This window comes from Berghia stephanieae, chromosome 11, assembly GCF_034508935.2.
Source record: "Berghia stephanieae isolate SIO BIC M18660-M18661 chromosome 11, UCSD_Bste_1.3, whole genome shotgun sequence".
In the NCBI taxonomy this organism is placed as follows: Eukaryota; Metazoa; Mollusca; class Gastropoda; order Nudibranchia; family Aeolidiidae; genus Berghia; species Berghia stephanieae.
The window spans coordinates 20154305-20176320 of NC_088370.1; the positions used below are offsets into that span (position 1 = coordinate 20154305).

The window sequence follows — 22016 nt, forward strand, 5'->3', positions numbered from 1 at the left end:
ATCCGGAAGTATAACGGACCAACACACAAAACTTTGTGTAACCATGATCGTTTATAGTCTGGTTAATACAGTTTAGTGAGAATTACTCATAAACTCGGATGGCAAAAAAAAACAATAACAAAGACCTGAGTGACGTCAACTTTGAACTATCTATAGTTTTGTGTGTAGGTACGTTATATCCGGCAGGCGGATGCTGGTAGTGCTTGTTTTTTTTTGTTTGTATTTTTGTGTTTTTTTTTTTTTTAGCTAAACGCATAGCATCAATAATTCTTTCACCCAGTGTCGACAGACATCTCCAATCTTCACTCTAATTTTCCTAAAATACTTTAAGCACATGGAACAACCTACCTACTGGTATGTACCAAGCCTTTGAGCAATATTAAGCCATTAGAAGACGCACCTGAGGACAATTGAGTCTTTAAAGAAGGTCTTTCCACATCTTACTCGGGTCTAAAATTGGATTGGTAATGGTGACAAAAAACAAAACAAAAAACAAAAAAAAACCAAAATTCAAACAACAACAACCCCCCCCCCCCCAACAAAAAAAAAACAAACAACAACACAAACCAACCTCCCCCCCCCCCCCCCCCCAACACACACACACACAAATAGAATAAACAAAACAAAAAATATACAAACCAAAAAAAAAATAAAAAAAATAAAATAAAATAAAATAAAGAAGGATTAAAAAACAAAAACAACAAAAAGCAAAACAAAACATATAAGAACACAACAAAAACAAACAAAAACAAAAAAACACCCAAAAACACCAAAAAAAAAACCTAACAAAAAAAAAAAACACAACAAAAACAAAACAAAACAACCCCCCCCCCCCCCACCCCACCAAAAAAACCAAAGAAAAAACTAACAAACAAGCAACCAAAAACAACAAGACAAAAAAAATATTTATAAAAGAAAAAAAAACAAAAAAACAAAAACAAAAAACAAAACAAACCTCAACCTAAACAAAAAAAAAAAAAACACACAAAAAAACAAAACAACCCCCCCCCCCCAACAAACAACAACCCCCTTCCCCCCAAAAGAAAACAAGAAAACAAACACCCCCCCCCCCACACACACACACTATATTAAAAAAAACAAAACAACAAAACAAAAACAAAAACACCCCCCCCCCCCCCAAAAAAAAACAAACAAACAAAAAAAACCCCAACAAAAACAAATTAAAATACACAACCAAAAAAGTGTGTGTGTGTGTGTGTGTGTGTGTGTGTGTGTGTGTGTGTGTGAATGTGTGTGAGTGTGTGTGTGTGTGTTGGTGGGAGGGGGGTTGAGTATGAGGCATCACTAAGTTTTGAGGCCAAACAGAAAATAAATAAATGTCTAAAAAAAATCAATTTGATTGATTAACCTAGGTACTACGTATAACACTTGTATCGCCTACCAATTATAATAAAATTATAATTAAAAAATAAATATATAAATAAATAAATGATGAATAAGTAAATAAATAAATTAATAAATAAATAAATAAATAAATAAATAAATAAATTAATTAATTAATAGAATAAAATAAAATAAAATAAATAAAGAAAGAAATAGACCACGACGTCTCTCTCACAATTAGTGATTCATTAGGATAAGAAAAAAAAATCTCGAACAATGCAACCTTTTCTAAATAATAACAACGATTTAAAAAAAGAAAAAAAAAAGAAAGAAAAGCATGAACCATCGGTGTAATCATTCTTGTGTAACGTAAAAGGCAAATGTGGCCATTGAATACACAGGGTAATCCTTTCCACTTTCCAGTCGTTGGAGGTTATCGACCCGGTAGTAGCTGCCAGATGGCCACGTGCATGGCCAAAATTGGTCACAATTATATTATAATTATTTTTTAAAAATGGCTTTAATTATGTTTTTAGTTATTAATTTGTAAGTTTATATTTTTCTTTATAAAAATATAACAACAATTGTCAATTCAATTAAAAAAAAAATTACAATATCCGATTAATGTGGCGTATATGTAAAGGCTAATGATCATATAGTGGTTTTTTTTTTATAGATGGTAATGTTATTTCTTTGCATTGTGTTGTAGATGTTAATGATGACAAAAGAGTTCAAGGGCCAATGATGATAATTGAATGTACAACATCAAGGCATTCAAATAAAAATCCAGATTCCAAGTTTCATTTTTTACTGCTTTATTTGTTGTGATAAATTCGAAATCCAAATCAAATAGCTTGGTCATAATTCAATCAGTTTCATAAATTCCATATCCGTAAAATCAATCCAAATGAAAGTCATTTTGCCAATATAACCATTTTCAATATACGTGGAATATTTCTAGGTCCGTAAAATAAAGATTGTTAATAGGATGACAACTTTCAGCATAATGCAAAATGCAACCCAAAGTAAAATAGAATTCCCGTTTGATCAGAAACACTCTGCTTTATACCCTATTGTAAACTGTTACCACAATTCCTCCAAACCACTTCTCCTACTGATTTTGACCGCCTCATGTCCATAAATTCTTGCGTTGTTATCAGACATGATGGAAATAAGTACAGGGTTTGGCCACGTGAGGTTCCATGTGGCTATTTTTGAAGTTGATATTGGCTACACTAAACTTTGGCCATCTGGCAGCCGCTGAGGTCAGTGTGGGAGACTCGGTGGGATCCCTGGTGCTGGGTCGAGTTTGAAACGATCAAATCGAGCGGGTTTTCGATCGAGTCCTCTAAAATCGAGTCGGTTTCGGGCGGGTTTCGAGTCAGTGACGTCATCGAGCAGTGATTCGTTTGAAAAAAAAAAAACACGAGCAACTCGTTTGCCACAGGAAACTTCACATACCCCTCCCTCTCTTATGTCTGTGGCTGGCTTGACTGCAGCTGGTTATGATGGGGGCTGCCAGATGGCCAAGTTCAAAATTGGTTACTAAGAAACGCTTTTCTATTATTATTCATTAAAAAAAAAAAATCTTTTATTTAAAAAAAATGAAAAGATAAGTTTATCCAACTGTAGTCGATTGTTTTGTTAATCAAAACAAATGAGTTTTTCAAGGGAGTCAGAATGCTTGTGGTGTTGGGCTATTTGGGGTCTATTTGACTACTTGGGCAAGAAGAAATCTGGCTGTCTGGCAGCCTTGATTATGATCGTTCGTCGCATCACACACACATACACACACACACACACACACACACACACACACACACACGCCATCAAACAGTTGTTGATGGTGAAGGGTTGAGACCCCCCCCCCCCTCTCCCACCACCATCATCCCGCTGTCACCTTAACATTTCATATTTATGTCGCGCCAAAAGTTGTCGGCCGCCCCCACCTCCCATAATTTGTCACTGGTCGTCATCGCCTCTTGTGTGTGCGGGAAAGGTCGTGCCTTTCATTTCATTATTTGAAAAATAAATGAACAAGAATGGTGTGTTTTTATTAGGTAGGTAGATAATAATAATATTTAGCAGGTTCCACACCCAGACACACACGGATTGCCCGGACACGATGATAACGATGCCGACGACAATGGATGACGATGATGATGATGATGATGATATTCGTGTTTCTGTTTAAAAAATGAAATACTTTAGCAGGTTCCACCCCCACCCCCCACACGGATAGACCGGACCCGAAGATGATGATTGTGGTTTTGCTGGCTGTTACGGCTGTGATGAGGATGATGATAATGATGATGCTGATGATGATGACGATGGCGCAGATGGTGATTATTTGTTCGGTCGCTCAGTGGTACGGTGTCTCTTGTCACAAAATCAAGCCTTGTCAATGGCCGGATGAGTGACAGTGATTGTTGAAAATTGTGATCCAGACGTTAAGTCCGTGTGTCAGGCACTTGACTCAGGTGTGAATGTATTCTTATCTTATAAGCAATGACGGGTATTGTAAAGAGCTTTAATACAAAAAGACTCCAAACAGCGATCGGTACCTACTGTACGAAATGGATGTATGGTCGATATGGCGTGCCGGAGGAATAAATTAAATAAAATATTGTGAAGTTCATTGAGCATGGTAAATCCTTGGAAATGCGCTTTGAACTAATACACCTGCTAGACAACTCCGATTCCAATATAAACGACTGATTAATATTCCCATATATAAACTATAGTTAGCTGAAAATCTTTCTTTGTCGGGACTCCAAAAGTATGGAACGAATTAGACAAAGAAATCAAAGGGTCTTTTAGGAGCACTGATTGATTTTAGATTGATTATTACATTGAAATGTGTTGATATTTATTTTATCCATTATTATTAGGGTGGTGGTGGTGGTGGTGATGATGATGATCCCGCTGATATGATGGTGATGATAAATAAATTAAACATAATTCCCTTTATTCATCCCATAGGGGAGATTCGTCTTTCGGGTCTATTCTAAGGGAAGACTGGAATAACCCAAGCGATAGCCGCAGTGCAGCGCCGCAAATTTAGTTAGGGCAAGGTGACTTGCTCAAGACCACTCAGCGGCGGGTGATCGAACTCGGTACCTTTCGGGTGCCAACCAAAGACCGTACCGCTGCCCCTGATGATGATGATGATGATGATGATGATGATGATGATGATGATGATGATGATGATGATGATGATGGGAACTAACAAAGAATACACAGGCATCTAAAATTGAAACATTCCATATTCAAAGCTAATGTTTTACTTTAAAAAATTGAGCTTTACAATATCCACTAAATGTGATCAAAGCGCTTTGTAAAGGGGTCCCCGGTCAACAGCAACATTTAATATGTAGGACGGGACATGCCGCCTGTTAGGCGATATTACAATTTTTCAGACAAAGACAACGCTGTTAACGGCCAGGTACTCATTTTACACCTGAGTACGGTGAGAGAATGTGAGTAAAGAGCCTTGTCCAAAGACTCAACTATGCACCGAGCGCGAGGCTCGAACCCAGGACTTTCCGATCCCAAAGCGGGTGTCATACCACTAGACCATTATAATGCACGAGAGCCATGGTCGACTAGAGTACTACCTATAGTTACGTCATGACTAGACCACATAGCCGCACTACTGTAGGAGTGTTCATTGATAGAGGGATGCGTGTGTGTCATAGAAATAGCCTTAGTGTGTGTGTGTGTGTGTGTATGTGTGTGTGTGTGTGTGTGTGTGATAGTCAAACTTTAGTAGGTTTAATGAAGTCTTGTCACACACGCGTGATACACCTATACGAATTTCCCTGCCACTGCCACCCAGACACACTAACATCTGACAAGGAGTGAGGGCTGTGGAAGAACCACAGACTACCGTGTGCAAACATTGGCGATTGGTATCGGATGGCAAACTGTGATCGTTTGAATTTGAAATGATTCGAAACACTCGTTACCCCTCCGCTCGCTCGAATCCTGATCGTCTCAAGCTCGTCTCACGTGTCAAGATCGTCTCAAGCTCACAACCCGCTTGATCGTTTTACGATCGAGTGATCGTTTTACTAACTCGCTCTTCCGGCATTGAGATCGAGCACTGACTCGTGGCTTGGCGCTCGGTCGTCGATCGAGTAAAAGCGATCAAATAACCCAACACTACTGAACTGAGATTTGAGGTCATCCGCTTGTGGCGAGTGACGAGTGCGAGCCGTCGACCGTGAGTAGTGGATCTTATGTAGTGAGTAAACTTATTGTCATTGTGGATTGAAAATATAATTTGTTGACTTTTGCAAAGGCGGAAGGCATTGTGTGACTCGATTGATTCATAAGCAACAGTTAGCCTGTACTTATTAACTTTGATAACCGACCATTGTCATCGTGCGGTGGAAGTCTTCGAAGACATTCCATTGTTATCATTGCCATTGTAACTCAACACCATCTGTTGGATCTGGAAACCTTGGCCTCATTTTGAGTTCACATGCAATTGACTTTCTTAAACTTAAATGTTTGTTTACATTCATACTCTTGAGCATAAATCGGATACAATAAAATTTTAAAACTACGCACTGTTTTTGTTGGCAAACCTCAATGAGTGCACATCACATATTAACAACAAATATTGTCAATATATTCTTGACATGAATCGATTTGATAGATAGACGTCTAAGATAGTTCAGGATTCATGAGTTTTCATCATAAAAAAAATACTCAAGGAGCTTACTTCTATTTTTTCCATTTCATCCAAATTCAATCACCACCATTCATTTTCATTTTCATACTTATGACTTATGATTTGATATTTAATTTATTTAGATCCTAAACACCCGAGTAGTGAGTGTGTTAAAATCCTGTGTCGCATGTTAAAGGGAATTGTTCAAAAGATTCATATGATAGAAAATCTCCCTCGTACTTCATACCAATTACAATATTTTGTTACATGAAAAGGGATAGCATTCTGATCATATCCCTTTTGTTCATTTTATTATTTTCAGGACCATCTTTGAATTGATTTTACAAGTTGCAAATAGATATTTTCACGTTGGTAAGTTACCCTGATCATTTCATTAATCAGAAGGAATTAACTAATTTCCCAATTAATCATTATTCTTTGTGACTTTGTGACAATGAAATCGTAGTCATTATTCAAACCTAGTGTTTAGGACCCAAGTTGTAAAATTAAAATGATTTTCAGAACTTTCTAGTACCCCTGTTTTCAGTTGGAGCAATAATTTTGTTTTAAATGTTTAACTAACGGCTATATGAGGGAGGTGCGACATGCACTTATTTGCAGGTCTGATAATCCAAATTGTTTGGGCTCCTTGTACTGGAAATACTCTCACTCAAACCAATGCAAAACATTGTCCATCACAACGTAAAATCAGACCCCATAATTTGGTTTGGTTATCAGACCTGCTAAATATGTTCATCCAGGGTAGGTGATATAACAGTGGTACCTACACCAACATCGACTATATATTTTGAGTTTTTAGTGTGCCATGTGATCTTGTTCGACTTGTATGTCCTTAGTTTGAGTTCGGGCAAGTATTGCTTGTCAAAAATACACGGCACATGAAATTCCATCCTTGGAAATGCTTTGTGATGGTAACAAACGAAACCCATATATCATATGACTACAGAATGCTTGGTCATACATTACATGTTGATGGCATCAGCTACCTTGGATTTTACTGGGTGGGGTTCCTGACCTCCCATAGTGGGCAGGGAGGTACTTACTGTGCCTTCTATCTCCCTATATATCTGTTTTCCAACTGTCTTTCTGTTTTTGCCTTGGAATGAGATTATTTGGTTTTGTCCTGGTCCTGGCCGGATACCCTAAGAGGGAAACAGATTATATTTTTAAACTTGTAAATCATCTTTCTGTTATGCGCTGTATTATGTTTTGTTTATGTATTGTATATGATTTTGTAAACATTTGAGTGTATTCCTCTTAGTGGAGACCTGTGCTTGTGTCTGAATAAGATTTTGAGGTGATCTCAAACTAAGTGCTTTGATAGTGTGCTCTTGGAAGCTACATCTGTTTCCTATTTGAACCAATACCCCTTTGTCTTCCCTTTTCTTGGGTACTTTAATTGTAATTCTACAACTTTTAACTATCCCGTTTTCTTCCTTTAAACTGGCGCTGATATAACCTAAATGTGTTGCAAGCGCTGTAAAACCCTTAAAAACAAAAACTACCTTGGATTTCACATGAACGAAACATTGAAACGGGATGCCCACTTCCAATATATTATCGCAAAAGCATACAGATTGCTGGGTTTTCTGTGAAGGAATGCAGTGGAACTCTGGGACACAACAGGGATTGTTGGATTAGCAAAAAATCCATAATTGTAAGCTTGTCCTATTATATCCATGTACACAGTTTTTGAAGGGAGGCAATACTGAAACAAAAAAAGGCACGGAAAATATTTTGAGTTACCTCCCAAAGTAAATAAATCAAACATGACTCAGGTTTTGTGAGGACTTCCGTAGTTTCACATCAATTTTATTATATTATTTAATCTTTTAGCCATTATGGACCTTCAATTAGTTGCAATAATTTCCAATAAATATTATTATTTAAGTTTGATTTTATAAGTGGTGTGATTTTTCTATTTCCAAAACAATTTGCCGAGTCCATTGTCGTTTACTACTCCGGCCAACCCCATTATTACCTACTGTGTTTCCCATCAGTTTCGATATTGCAAGTGATGGCAAACATTGTTTTTTCAGGTTATAGTATCTTTAATCGATAAAAATGAAAAAATTCTCCTTTTTAGGCATGGTCTGAAACTATGGAAATCCTTCGCAGGTCTTGCCCTATGTGTTAGATGTATCTTGTTCCATAATTGAGAAAAAGAAATTTGTAGAAATCATAGTGCATAAATCAAAGTATTTACCTTATATAAATCTCGTTATAAATGTAAACTTAAATCTTTTGTCTTTATTGCCCTGTATAGCCCTATTGATGAATGATTATGTGAAGAAATTCAGTTCCACCGTTAATGGTTTGAAAAAGACATTTTCTTCAATTATGGATTACATGGGTTATGGGGATTATTTTTTGATTAATATAACGAACACATCTACTTTAATTTGTATAAAATATTTTCCCTCAAGAATTATTAAGAGGATGGAATTCATTGCCAGGTCACATCAACAGCCTTCATGACTATTGGTCTTAAGATGCCCCCGAACCATTCATTTTTTAGAGGTTATTTTCGGTTCTACAGTTTTACATTCATAGGCCCACAGACCTTTTGAACTTATCCTCAGATTCAGAAGATTCATTAATTTTAAAAATCTTCCTTTCTTTATTGATCCTGAAATGACCAAAATATTTTGCAAGTGTTATAAAACCCCTAAAAACCAAAAGACAATTTGACAACAAAACATACATCACTGATTTAACTCATATAATTGATTTTAAAATTAACTGTTTACAGATCACGTCCTGATTGTTGTCTCCGGCTACCAATTCGTTTCCTCTGATGTCATCATGATTAAAGAAAACAATAACCCAGGCCAGTATAGCCAACAAACCAGCTCTATTCGTGATGCCATTCACTTGCCGAAATACGCCACCATCGGCACCATCAATCTCGTCATCGACGTGACGAGGGACGAGCAAATGACCGAGATGTATCGCATGATTTATGAGGCCATGCAGAACGGCGAAGGCTATGGAGTGGACGAGTATCGGTCTGAAGAGGAATTTCTATGCGATTTAAACGGTGGACCTACTTTTGCTGTTATGGATTCGGAAAGTGGTAAAATGGTGGCGGGATTTGCTCTGTCTCACAGTAAATATTACAGGGGTTCAGGAAGTCAGGCGGTTGATCCGGTTATCATCGTGAAGAAAAACAACCGAGCTCAAGGTCTGGGAGGGTTTATTTTCCAAACCTGTCTCGAGTTTGCTAAAAGTTTGAACTACGTTGGGATTTACGCCGATACCTTCACCAATAACAGTGCTATGACGAAAATTATTGAGAAAAGGCCAGCGTTTAAAAAAGTCGGAACATTACCCCTCGGAGGTCGGATGCCGGATGGTAGTGTTGTCGGTATGAATCTTTACTATATGGATCTGACCACGGATAATGTGTTTTTTAAACCTGAATGATTTAATGAAGCAATATTTTATCCCTTGGTTTGAACAAAGCGGGTACATGGGGTAGATTTATATCGGGTGCCAAATCAAAGTTTACTTTTTTGTTATTTTTAATCTTTTTAGATGTTTGTGCTAGCAATAGTATATTTGTTACCATGGCAATCAAATTTTTATTTTTTAGTGGCTTCATTTATCTTGATCAAGCAGGAATGCAGTGAAAGTACACACCAATAATTGATCAGCCACTGTCCATCTTAATTTTGTCTGTGCACATAATTCTTGTAAAAATTTTTTTCTTTGTTATTTATAGTATTATAAATTCCTTCAAAATTTTACACAATGATAAGTTTTAAAGACAAGTCATGAAGAAAAATATGCTCTACTTACTATTTAATGACTAAATTCACCTCATCCAAGCAAAATACTTGTGTTTTCATTTTGAAGAATAATATTTTTGCATTTTAATGGGAAGGCTAAAATGTTTCTGATTGAAAAATGTCAAATAATATATACATTTTCAGAAAACATTTTATATAAAGATGCCAAGGTTTTGTTTCTTAACACATAAAAGAATTCACAAATTACAACTTCTGGTCGTAAAACGTAATGATACTTTCACAAGTCTGTTCAAATCAATTAAATTTAGAGTAGTCAACTATGTTTATTGAGATTTTTCACCAAATAGGATCCACCATCTCGATCTCATACTTAGTAAGTGTGAAGTAGACCTTGAAAAGTGAATAATATTTCATTTATAATATTATATTCCATTGAGAATGATTTTAGCTTCCTAAATTGCTTTAGTAAAAAATTTATTTCCTCCAACCCCTTTCACTTTAAGTTCAATTAAAAAAAAAAAGCTCGTTCTCACCGACAGTCGTAATATCGTATTGAGGCATTGGGTCACAAATTGATGCGGTCACATGACAAACATTCTGGCTGGGGTCCTTTGACCTCCCATCATGGGCAGGGAGATACTTGCTATGTCTTCTATTCCCCTGTATCTGTTTTCCAATAGCTTTCTGTCTTTGAATTAGAATGAGATTACTTAGTTTTGTGCTGGCCCTGGCCGGAGTCCTTGGTTTGGAGGGAAACAGTCGAATTTATAGTTATGGGAGACGTTATTTTTTTCCTTGTTAACCATCTCTCAGTTATGTACTGCTTTTAAAAAAAAATGTTTTTATCATAAATTTTAGTGTAAACATTTTAGTGTATCCCTCTTAGTGGAATCTTGTACTGCTGTCTGGGTGAGACTTTTAGGTGATCTCAAACTAAGTACACTGATAGTTTGCTCTTGGAATTTACATCTGTTCCCTATTTGAACCAATTCCCACTTTTTCTTACTTTTTCGTCAAGTCCATTTAATGTACATCTCGACTGTTTTTACAATACGAGTTTACTCCTTTTTACTGGCACTGAAAAAAACCCAAAAAACCAAAATGAATTTAAGAATGTTATGATCAGATTAAGAAACGAAAGTGATTGCACTTAAAAAAAACATATACAACCTTTGTTAAGGAAAATGAATTGCCATAGATCATTAACTCTATATGAATATTTTTAGTCAGGTTTTACACACTTTTCGGCTGAACCAAAGAAAAAATGCGATGCTCGTGTGGTTGAATTATGATGGAAGACAAATTGGAGGGGGGAGGGGGGTCATTGTTTGTATTTCAAGACTATATTTTATATGAATAATAACGATGCAAATATATTAATAGTACTATGATCTCCTGCACACGTATAAAGATCTTTTTTGTTTTTGTATTATACATTTTTAAAAAGTCGTCCATTTAAATTATTTTTATACATTTTTTCTCATTTTGTGCAATAAATCTCTTCATGTTCTTGAATTGATATATCTACAAATTATGTGGATCAGAGCTTTTAAGACTGGGTGGGGTTCCTACCTCCCATAGCGGGCAGGGAGGTACTTGCTGTGTCTTTTATCCCCTCTTATCTGTTTTCCAATTGCTTTCTGTCTTATTCTTGGAATGAGATTGTTTGGTTTTGTCCTGACTTGCGTCGGAGTCCTTGGCTGAGAGGGAAACAGTCGAATGTATAGTTATAGTTTTGGGAGATGATATTTTTTTCCTTGTAAATCATCTCTCTGTTGTTATGCATTGTATAATGTTTAGTTTACACATTATATTATATGATTTGTAAACATTTGAGTGTATTCCTCTTAGTTGGGACCTGTGCTTGTGTCTGGATGAGACTTTTAGGTGATCTCAAACTAAGTACTTTGATAGTGTGCTTTTGGAATCTACACCTGTTTCTTTTTTTAACCAATTCCCCTTTTTCTTCCCTTTTCTCGGATGCTTTATTGTAATTCTATAACTTTTTACTATCCCATTTTCTTTCTTTTTTACTGGCGCTGATATGACCTTAATGTGTTGCAAGCGCTGTAAAACCCTTAAAAACAAACAAAACAGAGCTTTAAGAAAATTCTGAATTTTACCGAAAAAAACCCCCCAAAAAACCCCCCAATCAATGTTGTGGTCTGGGAATACTATTGGAATCTTTGAAATGAAATGCAGATGAATCCAAATTATTGTGCATGGCGTACATGATAGGTTCATAATTATAACCCAATTTTATGTATTATTAATTTAATTTTTAAAGAAATTCTCACTCGTGTGGATTTAATGAGTAAAACCAGTGATATGCTTGATCTCCAGCTTAGGACTTTTTTTTTTTTTTTTAACTCACAATTAAAAAATTTGATTTGAAAATAATGAGGTAATTATGAATTTAGTTGAAGTTGATGTTACTAATTAAGCAACTTGCTAACTACAATTGTTGTCCTTTGCCATTTAGATAGATTATTTATAGAACTGCATGTCAATTGTACTTTTTAAATATTTGTCTAATTTTTTTTAGTCAAAACATCAAGAATCTTCAACTTTTTTAAATTTAGACTTGACCTTTTTAAAACATGAATCTCAAAATTGCCTTTTGATATCTTGACGCAATGCCAAATTTGGAAAGTGTTTTTCTTATTACAATATATTCTCCAAACAATAACACTTCAAAACACCAGTCTTCACAGAATACCTATGATATTTATGGAATAGTAGCTCACTTTGGGTTGCTGCATTGCTGCTGAGGTCAAGTTTTTTTTTCTTTTCTTGAGTCTAAGAAAAACTCTGAGGAAGAATTAGGAATTCTATTCATTTTATTTTTTATGAAATCTCATTACAAAACCACTTCAAAACCCCAGTTTTTACTTAATTTCCTATGGCGTTTATATCAATAAAATCCTAATATCAATTTTCTAGAATTGGCTCTCTTGACAAAAACCATATTCAAATGGGAGGGAAGCTTTAAGTTGATTAACAAAAAACAGATCATGTAGACCGGTTTCCCCTTTGTGAATGAGATACTAGGATGATTGGTGTTAACGTAAATAAAGGAAACACCAGTCTCTCATCTCTCGTGCGAGTTGTGTTCCATTAGTGTTTTCTTGACAAAGGGGAAACCAGAAACGTCCACATTGTCTTCACTAATCAAATTAAAGCTTCCTTCTCATTTGAATATGGTTATTTCTTCAAGCTTCAAGCAGCAATATTTCTGACCACCCATAGTGGGCAGGGAGGCACTTACTTTATCTTCTATCCCCCTAAATCTGTTTCCAATTTGCTCTTTGTCTTTGTCTTGGAATGAGATCACTTAGTGGCCCTGGTTGGAGTCTTTGGCTGAAAGGGAAAAAGTCAAATGTATAGTTATTGTTTTGGGAGATATTTTTTTCCTTGTAGATCATCTCTCTATTATGCACTGTATTATTTTTGTTGTACATATATCCGATTTGTAAACATTTTGAGTGTGTATACCTCTTAGTGGGGACCTGAGCTTGTGTCTGGATGAGACTTTTAGGTGATCTCAAACTAAGTACTTTGACGGTGTGCTCTTGGAATCTACATCTGTTCCCTATTTGAACCAGTTCCCCTTTGTCTTACCTTTTCTTTTGTGTTTTAATTGTAATTCTAGAACTTTTTACTATCCCATTTTCTTCCTTTTTACTGGCGCTGATATGACCTTAATGTGTTGCAAGCGCCGTAAAACTCTTTAAAAAAACCCAAAAAAACCCAAAACCCTTAAAACCTAACAAACAAGAAGCAATATTTGCATTGACAACCACCATTTATACGGTACCAATTAAATCTTGATGCAATCCATATGAAATATGTTCTCAGTATTATTAACATCATTTGTTATTAGTTGAATCTCTATTTTTTAAAAACCCAACTTTTTCTCATTTTCGAAATGAGTTTAGTATTATTTTTACACTTACCAATGAAATCTCTGAACAAAACCAGTTCAAATCTTATACCTTCTCAATTATACCTAACATTTTATACTGTGCCCAATGACATTATTGATACAAATATAATCTCATTACAAAACCAATCTGGACATGAACGTTATCAATATAATCTATAATGTATAACCTTTTTCTGCATTTTTTTTCTTCAGTTATTTATCTCAATGTAAATGGTATTAACTGTTTAGTTAGATACATTTTTCATTCATTACTAATCGTGTCTCTGGGTGGGGTTCCTGACCTCCCATAGTGGGCAGGGAGGTTCTTACTGTGTCTTCTAGCGGGTGGTTGGATGGGAGCATCACCCTTGAATCATATACCTATGATGTTCGCATGGGTGTACGATCCGATAGTGATGTCGTTTCTTCTTCTCTTTACTAGCCTATCCTGCTTCTTTGGTTTGTGATTGTATTTTTGACAGGGGATATTTTTTTTCCTGTAAATCTTCTGCCTGTTTGTTCTTGGTTATTTATAATTTAGCTTATGATATCTTTAGGTTATGATTTTGATTTACATTTGTACTATTTTTGTTAGATTGCTTGTTTTTTTGTTTCAGCGGTCTCTCATATAACCTCAATTGTGTTGGAAGAGACCTAAAGCAACAAACAAACAAACAAACTGTGTCTTCTAATATCTGTTTTCCAACTTCCTTTCTGGTCCTGTCCAGATACCCTGGCTGAGAAGGAAACAGTTGAATGTATAGTTAGTTATGGGAGATGATTTTTTTTTTCCTTGTAGATCATCTCTCTGTTATGCACTGTATTATGTTTTGTTTACATGTTATATATGATATGTGAACATTTGAACGTATTCTGAGTGGGGACCTGTGCTTGTGCCTGGATGAGACTTTTAGGTGATCTCAAACTAAGTACACTGATAGTGTGCTTTTGGAATCTACATCCGTTTCCTATTTGAACCAATTCCCGCGGGTGGTTGGATGGGAGCATCACCCTTGAATCATATACCTATGATGTTCGCATGGGTGTACGATCCGATAGTGATGTCGTTTCTTCTTCTCTTTACTAGCCTATACTGCTTCTTTGGTTTGTGATTGTATTTTTGACAGGGATATTTTTTTTTCTGTAAATCTTCTGCCTGTTTGTTCTTGGTTATTTATAATTTAGCTTATGATGTCTTTAGGTTATGATTTTGATTTACATTTGTACTATTTTTGTTAGATTGCTTGTTTTTTTGTTTCAGCGGTCTCTCATATAACCTCAATTGTGTTGGAAGAGACCTAAAGCAACAAACAAAAAAAAAACAAAAAAAAACAAAAACAATTCCCCTTTATCTTCCCTTTTCTTGGTTGCTTTAATTGTAATTCTAGAACTTTTTTACCAACCCATTTTCTTCTTTTAACTGGTGCTGATTTGACCTAAATGTGTTGCAATCACCGTAAAACCCTTAAAAACAAAACTAATAATGTCTGATTCGAATATTAAAATTCTATCAGTTTTCATTTAATTTTAATCTCATTTCAGCGGGTGGTTGGATGGGAGCATCACCCTTGAATCATATACCTATGATGTTCGCATGGGTGTACGATTCGATAGTGATGTCGTTTCTTCTTCTCTTTACTAGCCTATCCTGCTTCTTTGGTTTGTGATTGTATTTTTGACAGGGGATATTTTTTTTTTTCTGTAAATCTTCTGCCTGTTTGTTCTTGGTTATTTATGATTTAGCTTATGATATCTTTAGGTTATGATTTTGATTTACATTTGTACTATTTTTGTTAGATTGCTTGTTTTTTTGTTTCAGCGGTCTCTCATATAACCTCAATTGTGTTGGAAGAGACCTAAAGCAACAAACAAACAAACAAACAAACAAATCTCATTTCATTCCACTTTTGTTCTTTAAAAAAATGCAATTACTTTAAAGGTCAACGATTTTCATTATATTATTTTTCCAAGTTATCATAGCCAATGTTGCGAACATTCTTTACCTATATTATGTTCAAATATGATGAATGTCAAACGCTTTAATCAACCCATTTTCTTCATTGTGATTTTATCTTCCACTTATACAGCACTAGATGTGAGGTATTTTTTCCTCCTCCTGGATCAACGAGAATGCATAATAATAATTTTTCACGTAATACTCATCTTATATTTTTATTTGAAATGCTTTTTTTTTATTTTTTAAAAACTTCTCACCTTCATTTTTATGTTTTGTTGATTATATACAGAGTTTACAATATATTAATTTCACATTTGATGACACTAAATGGAGCTAAATTTCTGTTCTTGCATGATTGACATTCTTATTGGCAGCTGAACTTTAGATTGAAAATTCACTGCAATATGCAAATATGTATTCAAAAAAAGAAGAAAGAAAAAAGGAACAAACCTGCAAAAAGTTGACAATTAAAAAGGTTTCGAAATTAGACAATACAAATGGACTCCTTGGGCACAAAATCACCGTCAGTAAAACAATCAATAACGGTTTGTTGCTTTGTTGTTGACTTTTGTTTTGTTTTTGGAGATTGAGAAATTTTGCCCCAAAAATTCCTCCTTTTGTTTTGTTTCATTTTGAAGCCTTCTATTTTTGTCTCCCTTTCAGTATAGGGGTAAAATGGCTGTCAACACCTTTCTTTGATTTGAAGTAAAAACTAATTTGAACTGAAATTTTTGACATTTGATTCTCCCATGGTGGAAAGAGAGGTCATTATCTCTGTGTCTTTCTATGTTGCTCTTGTTTTTTTAGTTCTGGATTGGGATTGTTCAGTTTTTTTCGTGGTCCTGGCAGGGATCCTTAGCTGAGAGGAAAGCAGTCAACTCCTAAAAACAAACCACCATGCCCTAATATTGAAACAAGGGGATGAGTCACATTTCTGTGTTGAATTTTTCTAGGAATGAATTTTTAAAAAACATTGATATTTTGTTTACATGTATAATTTTTATAATTTTGAAATTTTCACAGATAAGTAGCATTATAACCACGATGTTTATTTAAAATTGACTTTTAGTCGTATTTTCAGTAAAAATCATTTTGAGTTTATTTTTGATTTTGAGATTTATTTGTACTATGGGTTCTGGCAGTCCCTTTATATTCTTGTTTATATTTTTTAATAGTTGAAGACGAGTCTTCATTAAAAAAATTTGTTATTGCTCACGGGATATGTTTACGACATACCACTGAAATAATTGGTTGACACACAATTGTAATAATAGCTTTATTTGTGTATGGGTCCACTGGCCGTATATTTGGGCCATGATGGGTCACAATGTTGTCTTCAATTCCTCAGTTTTGATTCTTCCCCCCCCCCCCCCCAACCCCCTTCCACCGTGCTGAAGTATGCCAATATCCCGGAATTGCTGAGTTCGTTCACTATTTTTTTCCTTTTTTTCGATTAAAAACAAATTTATTTTGGGAGAGGCCATTTTTATATTTTTCTTTATATCTTTATTATAGTTCTTTTTAATATATATATATATATATATATATATATATATATATATATATATATATATATATATATATATATATATATATATATATATATATATATATATATATATATATATATATATATATATATATCGACACTTGAAATAAATGATTTGAATTTCTTGTTGTGACAAGCCCCCCCTCAAAAAGATGTTATCTCTGAACTAGAACTAGAATCGGAATATTGAATTAAAGGCCAAAATTACACGACTTGCTCAATTTTTTTAAAGAGAAATAATATGACGTTTTTACAGTGGTGCCAACCTTACATTATTTTTTTTTGCTTATTATGCACATTTTGCTCAGGAGTGTACGTATTTTTAATTTTTAATTTTAAAAAATTATTATTTAAGCAGTTATAATAATTATACAGTCTTTTTTTGTGTACTAAAACACATTAATCTGTTTGTTGAGGTAGTTCAATAAAGTATTATCTGAGTGGGCCATATCAGATTTATAAATTACATGGATTCTGGAATTGGATGCAATTTATATTGTCTATGAATAGTAAGTTTATTCATTGATTTTGATTATCAATTATAATATTGCTAATATAGTCTAATTGCCCATCGTCAAATTTAGCGATAATTAATTATCGTTTTTGCAGGATTGTCCACATTTTTTTCTAAATCTTACCCATTTTGAATACATTTTCATGAGCCATGGTTGGCATCACTGTTTTTATCACTAAGAACTAAAATGTCATGTTTCTGACCATTTTACATTTTAATTCACTCTTGGACATCTGGTTAATTCAACATAACCCCAGATTAGGGCAATAGGTCGCACATCGCTTCCTGCCTACGTGCACATATTTGCAGGTCTGATAGCCGAAAGCAATAATGGCCTAGATTTAATGACCTTGTTGTAATGGAGAATGTTTTGCATTTTAAAAATTTATTTATTTATTTTTTTTTTCTTTAATTTTTTTTTTTTTTGGGTAATAGCTTTGACTGTGCTCCAGTTTATTTTGGTCGTTGTTGGACTGTCTGTGATCATCTATGTTAGAAATTATTTTCATCCACCTTCTCTACACAATCTGTTTTTGTTGATTATTATTGATGTGTTAATTGTTATAAAAGTATACATATATATATCTATCTATTTGTTATTTTTCACACAGTGCCGAGCGGAGTTAGTATATGGGGTCCTATGACCTCTCACAGTTCGTAGGGAGGTCACTTTTGGGGTCTTATATTCCCCCATAACTGTTTCTTTTCCAGGTTGCTTTTTGTCTTTTTTCTTGGAATGAAAATAAGAATACTTGGTTTTGTCCTGGTCCTGGCCGGAGTTGTTGGCTGAAGGGGAAACAGTCAAATGTACGGGTATGATTTTTTTGTTTGTTTTGAATATAATATTATGGGGAACATTTGAGTGAATTCCCCAAAGTGGGATCCTGTGCTTGTGACTTGTGGGACTTTTGGGTAATCTCAAACTAAGCACATTGATGACTTGCTCTTGGAATCTACCTCCGATACATTTGAATGTATTCCTCTTAGTAGGGACATGTGTTGGTGTCTGGGTGAGACTTTTAGGTCATCTCACTGGGTGGGGTTCCCGACCTTCAGTAGTGATTTCACTTTAGACCCTGCCTGGAGTCTTTTGTCCAATGGATTTGTTTTTAAAATTGGGAAATATATTTTTTCCCCTTTTTGGACAGAACAATATGGCCCACTGCTCTGGGTTGATGGAACCTACATACATCTCTTCTTCCCATCTAAATCTTTTCTTCTTCCTATCTAAATCTTTTCTTCATCCCATCTAAATCTTTTCTTCTTCCCATCTAAATCTTTTCTTCTTCCCATCTAAATCTTTTCTTCTTCCCATCTAAATCTTTTGTTCTTCCCATCTAAATCTTTTCTTCTTCCCATGTAAATCTTTTCTTCTTCCCATCTAAATCTTTTCTTCTTTCCATCTAAATCTTTTCTTCTTCCCATCTAAATCTTTTCTTCTTTCCTTCTTTCCATGAAGATTTGTCTCCTTGTTCTGGAAGGAGACCATTAATTGGTTTTGCCAGTGCCCTCCCTGGTTTGTTGCTCAGAGGGAAACGGTCGGTTTAGATTTCTCTTTTTGTGAGACAGTTTTTCCCCCTTTTGTAAATCATCTCTCCAATATATATATATATATTTTTCATTTTTAGATACTTTGCGGCCATTTAGGCGTTCCCATTTTGGCAGAGTTCCTGTTCCTTGTTGGTGAGGAAATTGTAGTAAATGGTTTCAGACTAATTACAACAATGCATTTCATTATTAAAAATGCACATTTTCTTCTCTTATTATTATTTGCAAACTTTGTCAGCCCCCTGAAAATAGGGCCAAGGGCTGAAGTCCTATATTATTGTTTCGTTTTTCGAGTCAAAATTACCCTCTATATTTTATCTTGGATCTAGATCTGATCTCCGTTGATCTAAATATTTTTAAAAAATTTCTTTGCAATTTAACTTTGAAAAAGTACATTACGAAAATACATTGTTCTTGTTGATGTTGACAACCATTATTTTGTTGCACTCCATTGATATTAGGTTTGATATATTTACACATACTTTGTTGTTGTGACTTTGTTATTCTTGATTGCTGGGTGGGGTTCCTGGCCTCCCATAGTGGGCAGGGTGGCACTCTGACCTCCCATAGTGGGCAGGGAGACACTCTGACCTCCCATAGTGGACAGGGAGGTACTTACTGTGTCTTCTATCCCCTTATATCTGTTTTCCAACATGCTTTCTGTCTTTGTCTTAGAATGAGATTACTTGGTTTTGTCCTGGCCCTGGCCGGAGTCCTAGCTGGGAGGGAAACGGTCAAATGTAAAGCTATTGTTTTGGGAGATGATATTTTTTTCCTTGTAAATCATCTCTCTGTATTGTATTATTATTTTTATTTTGAATGTATAATGTAAGCATTTGAGTGTGTTCCTCTTTGTTGGATTTTGTGCTTGTGTCTGGATGAGACTTGTAGGTGATTTCAAACGAAGTACATTGGTGGTATGCTCTTGGAATCTACATCTGATACCTATTTGTTCTCAATTCCCCTTTGTCTTACTTTTTCTTGGGTGCTTTAATTGTAATTCTAGAACTTTTTACTATCCCATTTTCTTCCTTTTTACTGGCGCTGATATGACCTTAATGTGTTGCAAGCGCCGTAAAACCCTTAAAAACAAACAAAAAACATATTTGTTATTTTTAATGTATAATGTAAGCATTTGAGTGTATTCCTCTTTGTTGGATTTTGTGCTTGTGTCCGGATCAGATTTAATGGTGATCTCAAACTAAGTACATTGGTGGTATGCTCTTGGAATCTACATCTGATCCCTATTTGTTCCCATCCCCCTTTGTCTTACTTTCTCTTGGCTGATTTAATTGTAATTCTAGAACTTTGTACTATCCTATTTTCTTCCTTTTTACTGGCGCTGATATAACCTAAATGTGTTGCAAGCGCCGTAAAACCCTTTAAAACAAGCAAAACATATTTTTTTCCCTGTAAATCATCTCTCTGTTATGTATTGTTATATTTATTTTGAATGGATAATGTAAGTATTTGAGTGTATTCCTCTTTGTGAGATCTTGTACTGGTGTCTGGATGAGACATTTAGGTGCGGGTGGTTGGATGGGAGCATCACCCTTGAATCACATACCTATGATGTTCGCATGGGTGTACGATCCGATAGTGATGTCGTTTCTTCTTCTCTTTACTAGCCTATCCTGCTTCTTTGGTTTGTGATTGTATTTTTGACAGGGGATATTTTTTTCCTGTAAATCCTCTGCCTGTTTGTTCTTGGTTATTTATAATTTAGCTTATGATATCTTTAGGTTATGATTTTGATTGACATTTGTACCATTTTTGTTAGATTGCTTGTTTTTTTGTTTCAGCGGTCTCTCATATAACCTCAATTGTGTTGGAAGAGACCTAAAGCAACAAACAAAAAAAAAAAAAAAAAAAGACATTTAGGTGCTCTCAAACTAAGTACATTTATGGTGTACTCTTGGAATCTACATCTGTTCCCTCCCACAGCGGGCAGGGAGGTACACACTGTGTCTTCTATCCCCTTATATCTGTTTTCCAACATGCTTTCTGTCTTTGTCTTGGAATGAGATTACTTAGTTTTTTTTCCTGGCCCTGGACGGAGTCCTGGCTGGGAGGGAAACGGTCAAATGCATAGTTATTGTTTTGGGAGATGATATTTTTTTCCTTGTAAATCATCTCTCTGTTATGTATTAGTATATTTGTTATTTATTAATGTATAATGTAAGTATTTGAGTGTGTTCCTCTTTGTTGGATTTTGTTCTTGTGTCCGGATGAGACTTATAGGTGATCTCAAACTAAGTACATTGGTGACATGCTCTTGGAATCTACATATGATCCCTCTTTGTTCCCAGTTCCCCTATGTCTTACTTTCTCTTGGATGCTTCAATTATAATTCTAGAACTTTTTACTATACCATTTTCTTCCCTTTTACTGGCGCTGATATAACCTAAATGTGTTGCAAGCGCCGTAAAACCCTTAAAAACAAAAAAACAAACATCTGTTCCCTTTTTGAACCATTCCCCTTTGTCCTTTTAATTGTACATCTAGAATTTTTTCACTATCCAATTTTCTTCCTTTTTACTGGCGCTGATATGACCTTAACCCTCTCCTTACCAGTCAGTTTCAGAATTTTCCCCAAATCTTCACACCCACCCAACACAAAAACAGACATTTCTTACTCAAACAGAAAAGCAACAGCACATTCTATACATAATATTGTTTGACAATATGAACTCTATTACAGAATGTCAGAATTATTATAGCTATAGCA

General features: G+C 35.0%; 1 protein-coding gene and 1 long non-coding RNA gene across 4 annotated transcripts; both read left to right on the forward strand.

The window, feature by feature from the left end:
* The first annotated feature begins 5504 nt into the window (after positions 1-5504).
* Positions 5505-10592, forward strand: LOC144956279 (uncharacterized). 3 transcript variants are annotated; one of them, XM_078886751.1, is made up of 3 exons: positions 5505-5590; positions 6345-6394; positions 8796-10592. In XM_078886751.1, exon 3 carries the CDS (start codon positions 8849-8851, stop codon positions 9467-9469), a length of 621 nt encoding a protein of 206 aa, XP_078742877.1. In that variant the 5' UTR covers positions 5505-5590; positions 6345-6394; positions 8796-8848; the 3' UTR covers positions 9470-10592. The 3 variants fall into 3 exon arrangements, with proteins under 3 accessions (XP_078742877.1, XP_078742876.1, XP_078742878.1); XM_078886750.1 differs by lacking the exon at positions 5505-5590 and adding an exon at positions 5647-5857; XM_078886752.1 differs by lacking the exon at positions 5505-5590 and adding an exon at positions 6016-6183.
* Positions 10593-20348: 9756 nt separating this feature from the next.
* Positions 20349-21483, forward strand: LOC144957188 (uncharacterized). The gene is made up of 2 exons (XR_013642094.1): positions 20349-20813; positions 21170-21483. It is a non-coding gene; the product is annotated as an uncharacterized LOC144957188 (long non-coding RNA).
* The last annotated feature ends 533 nt before the right edge of the window (positions 21484-22016 follow it).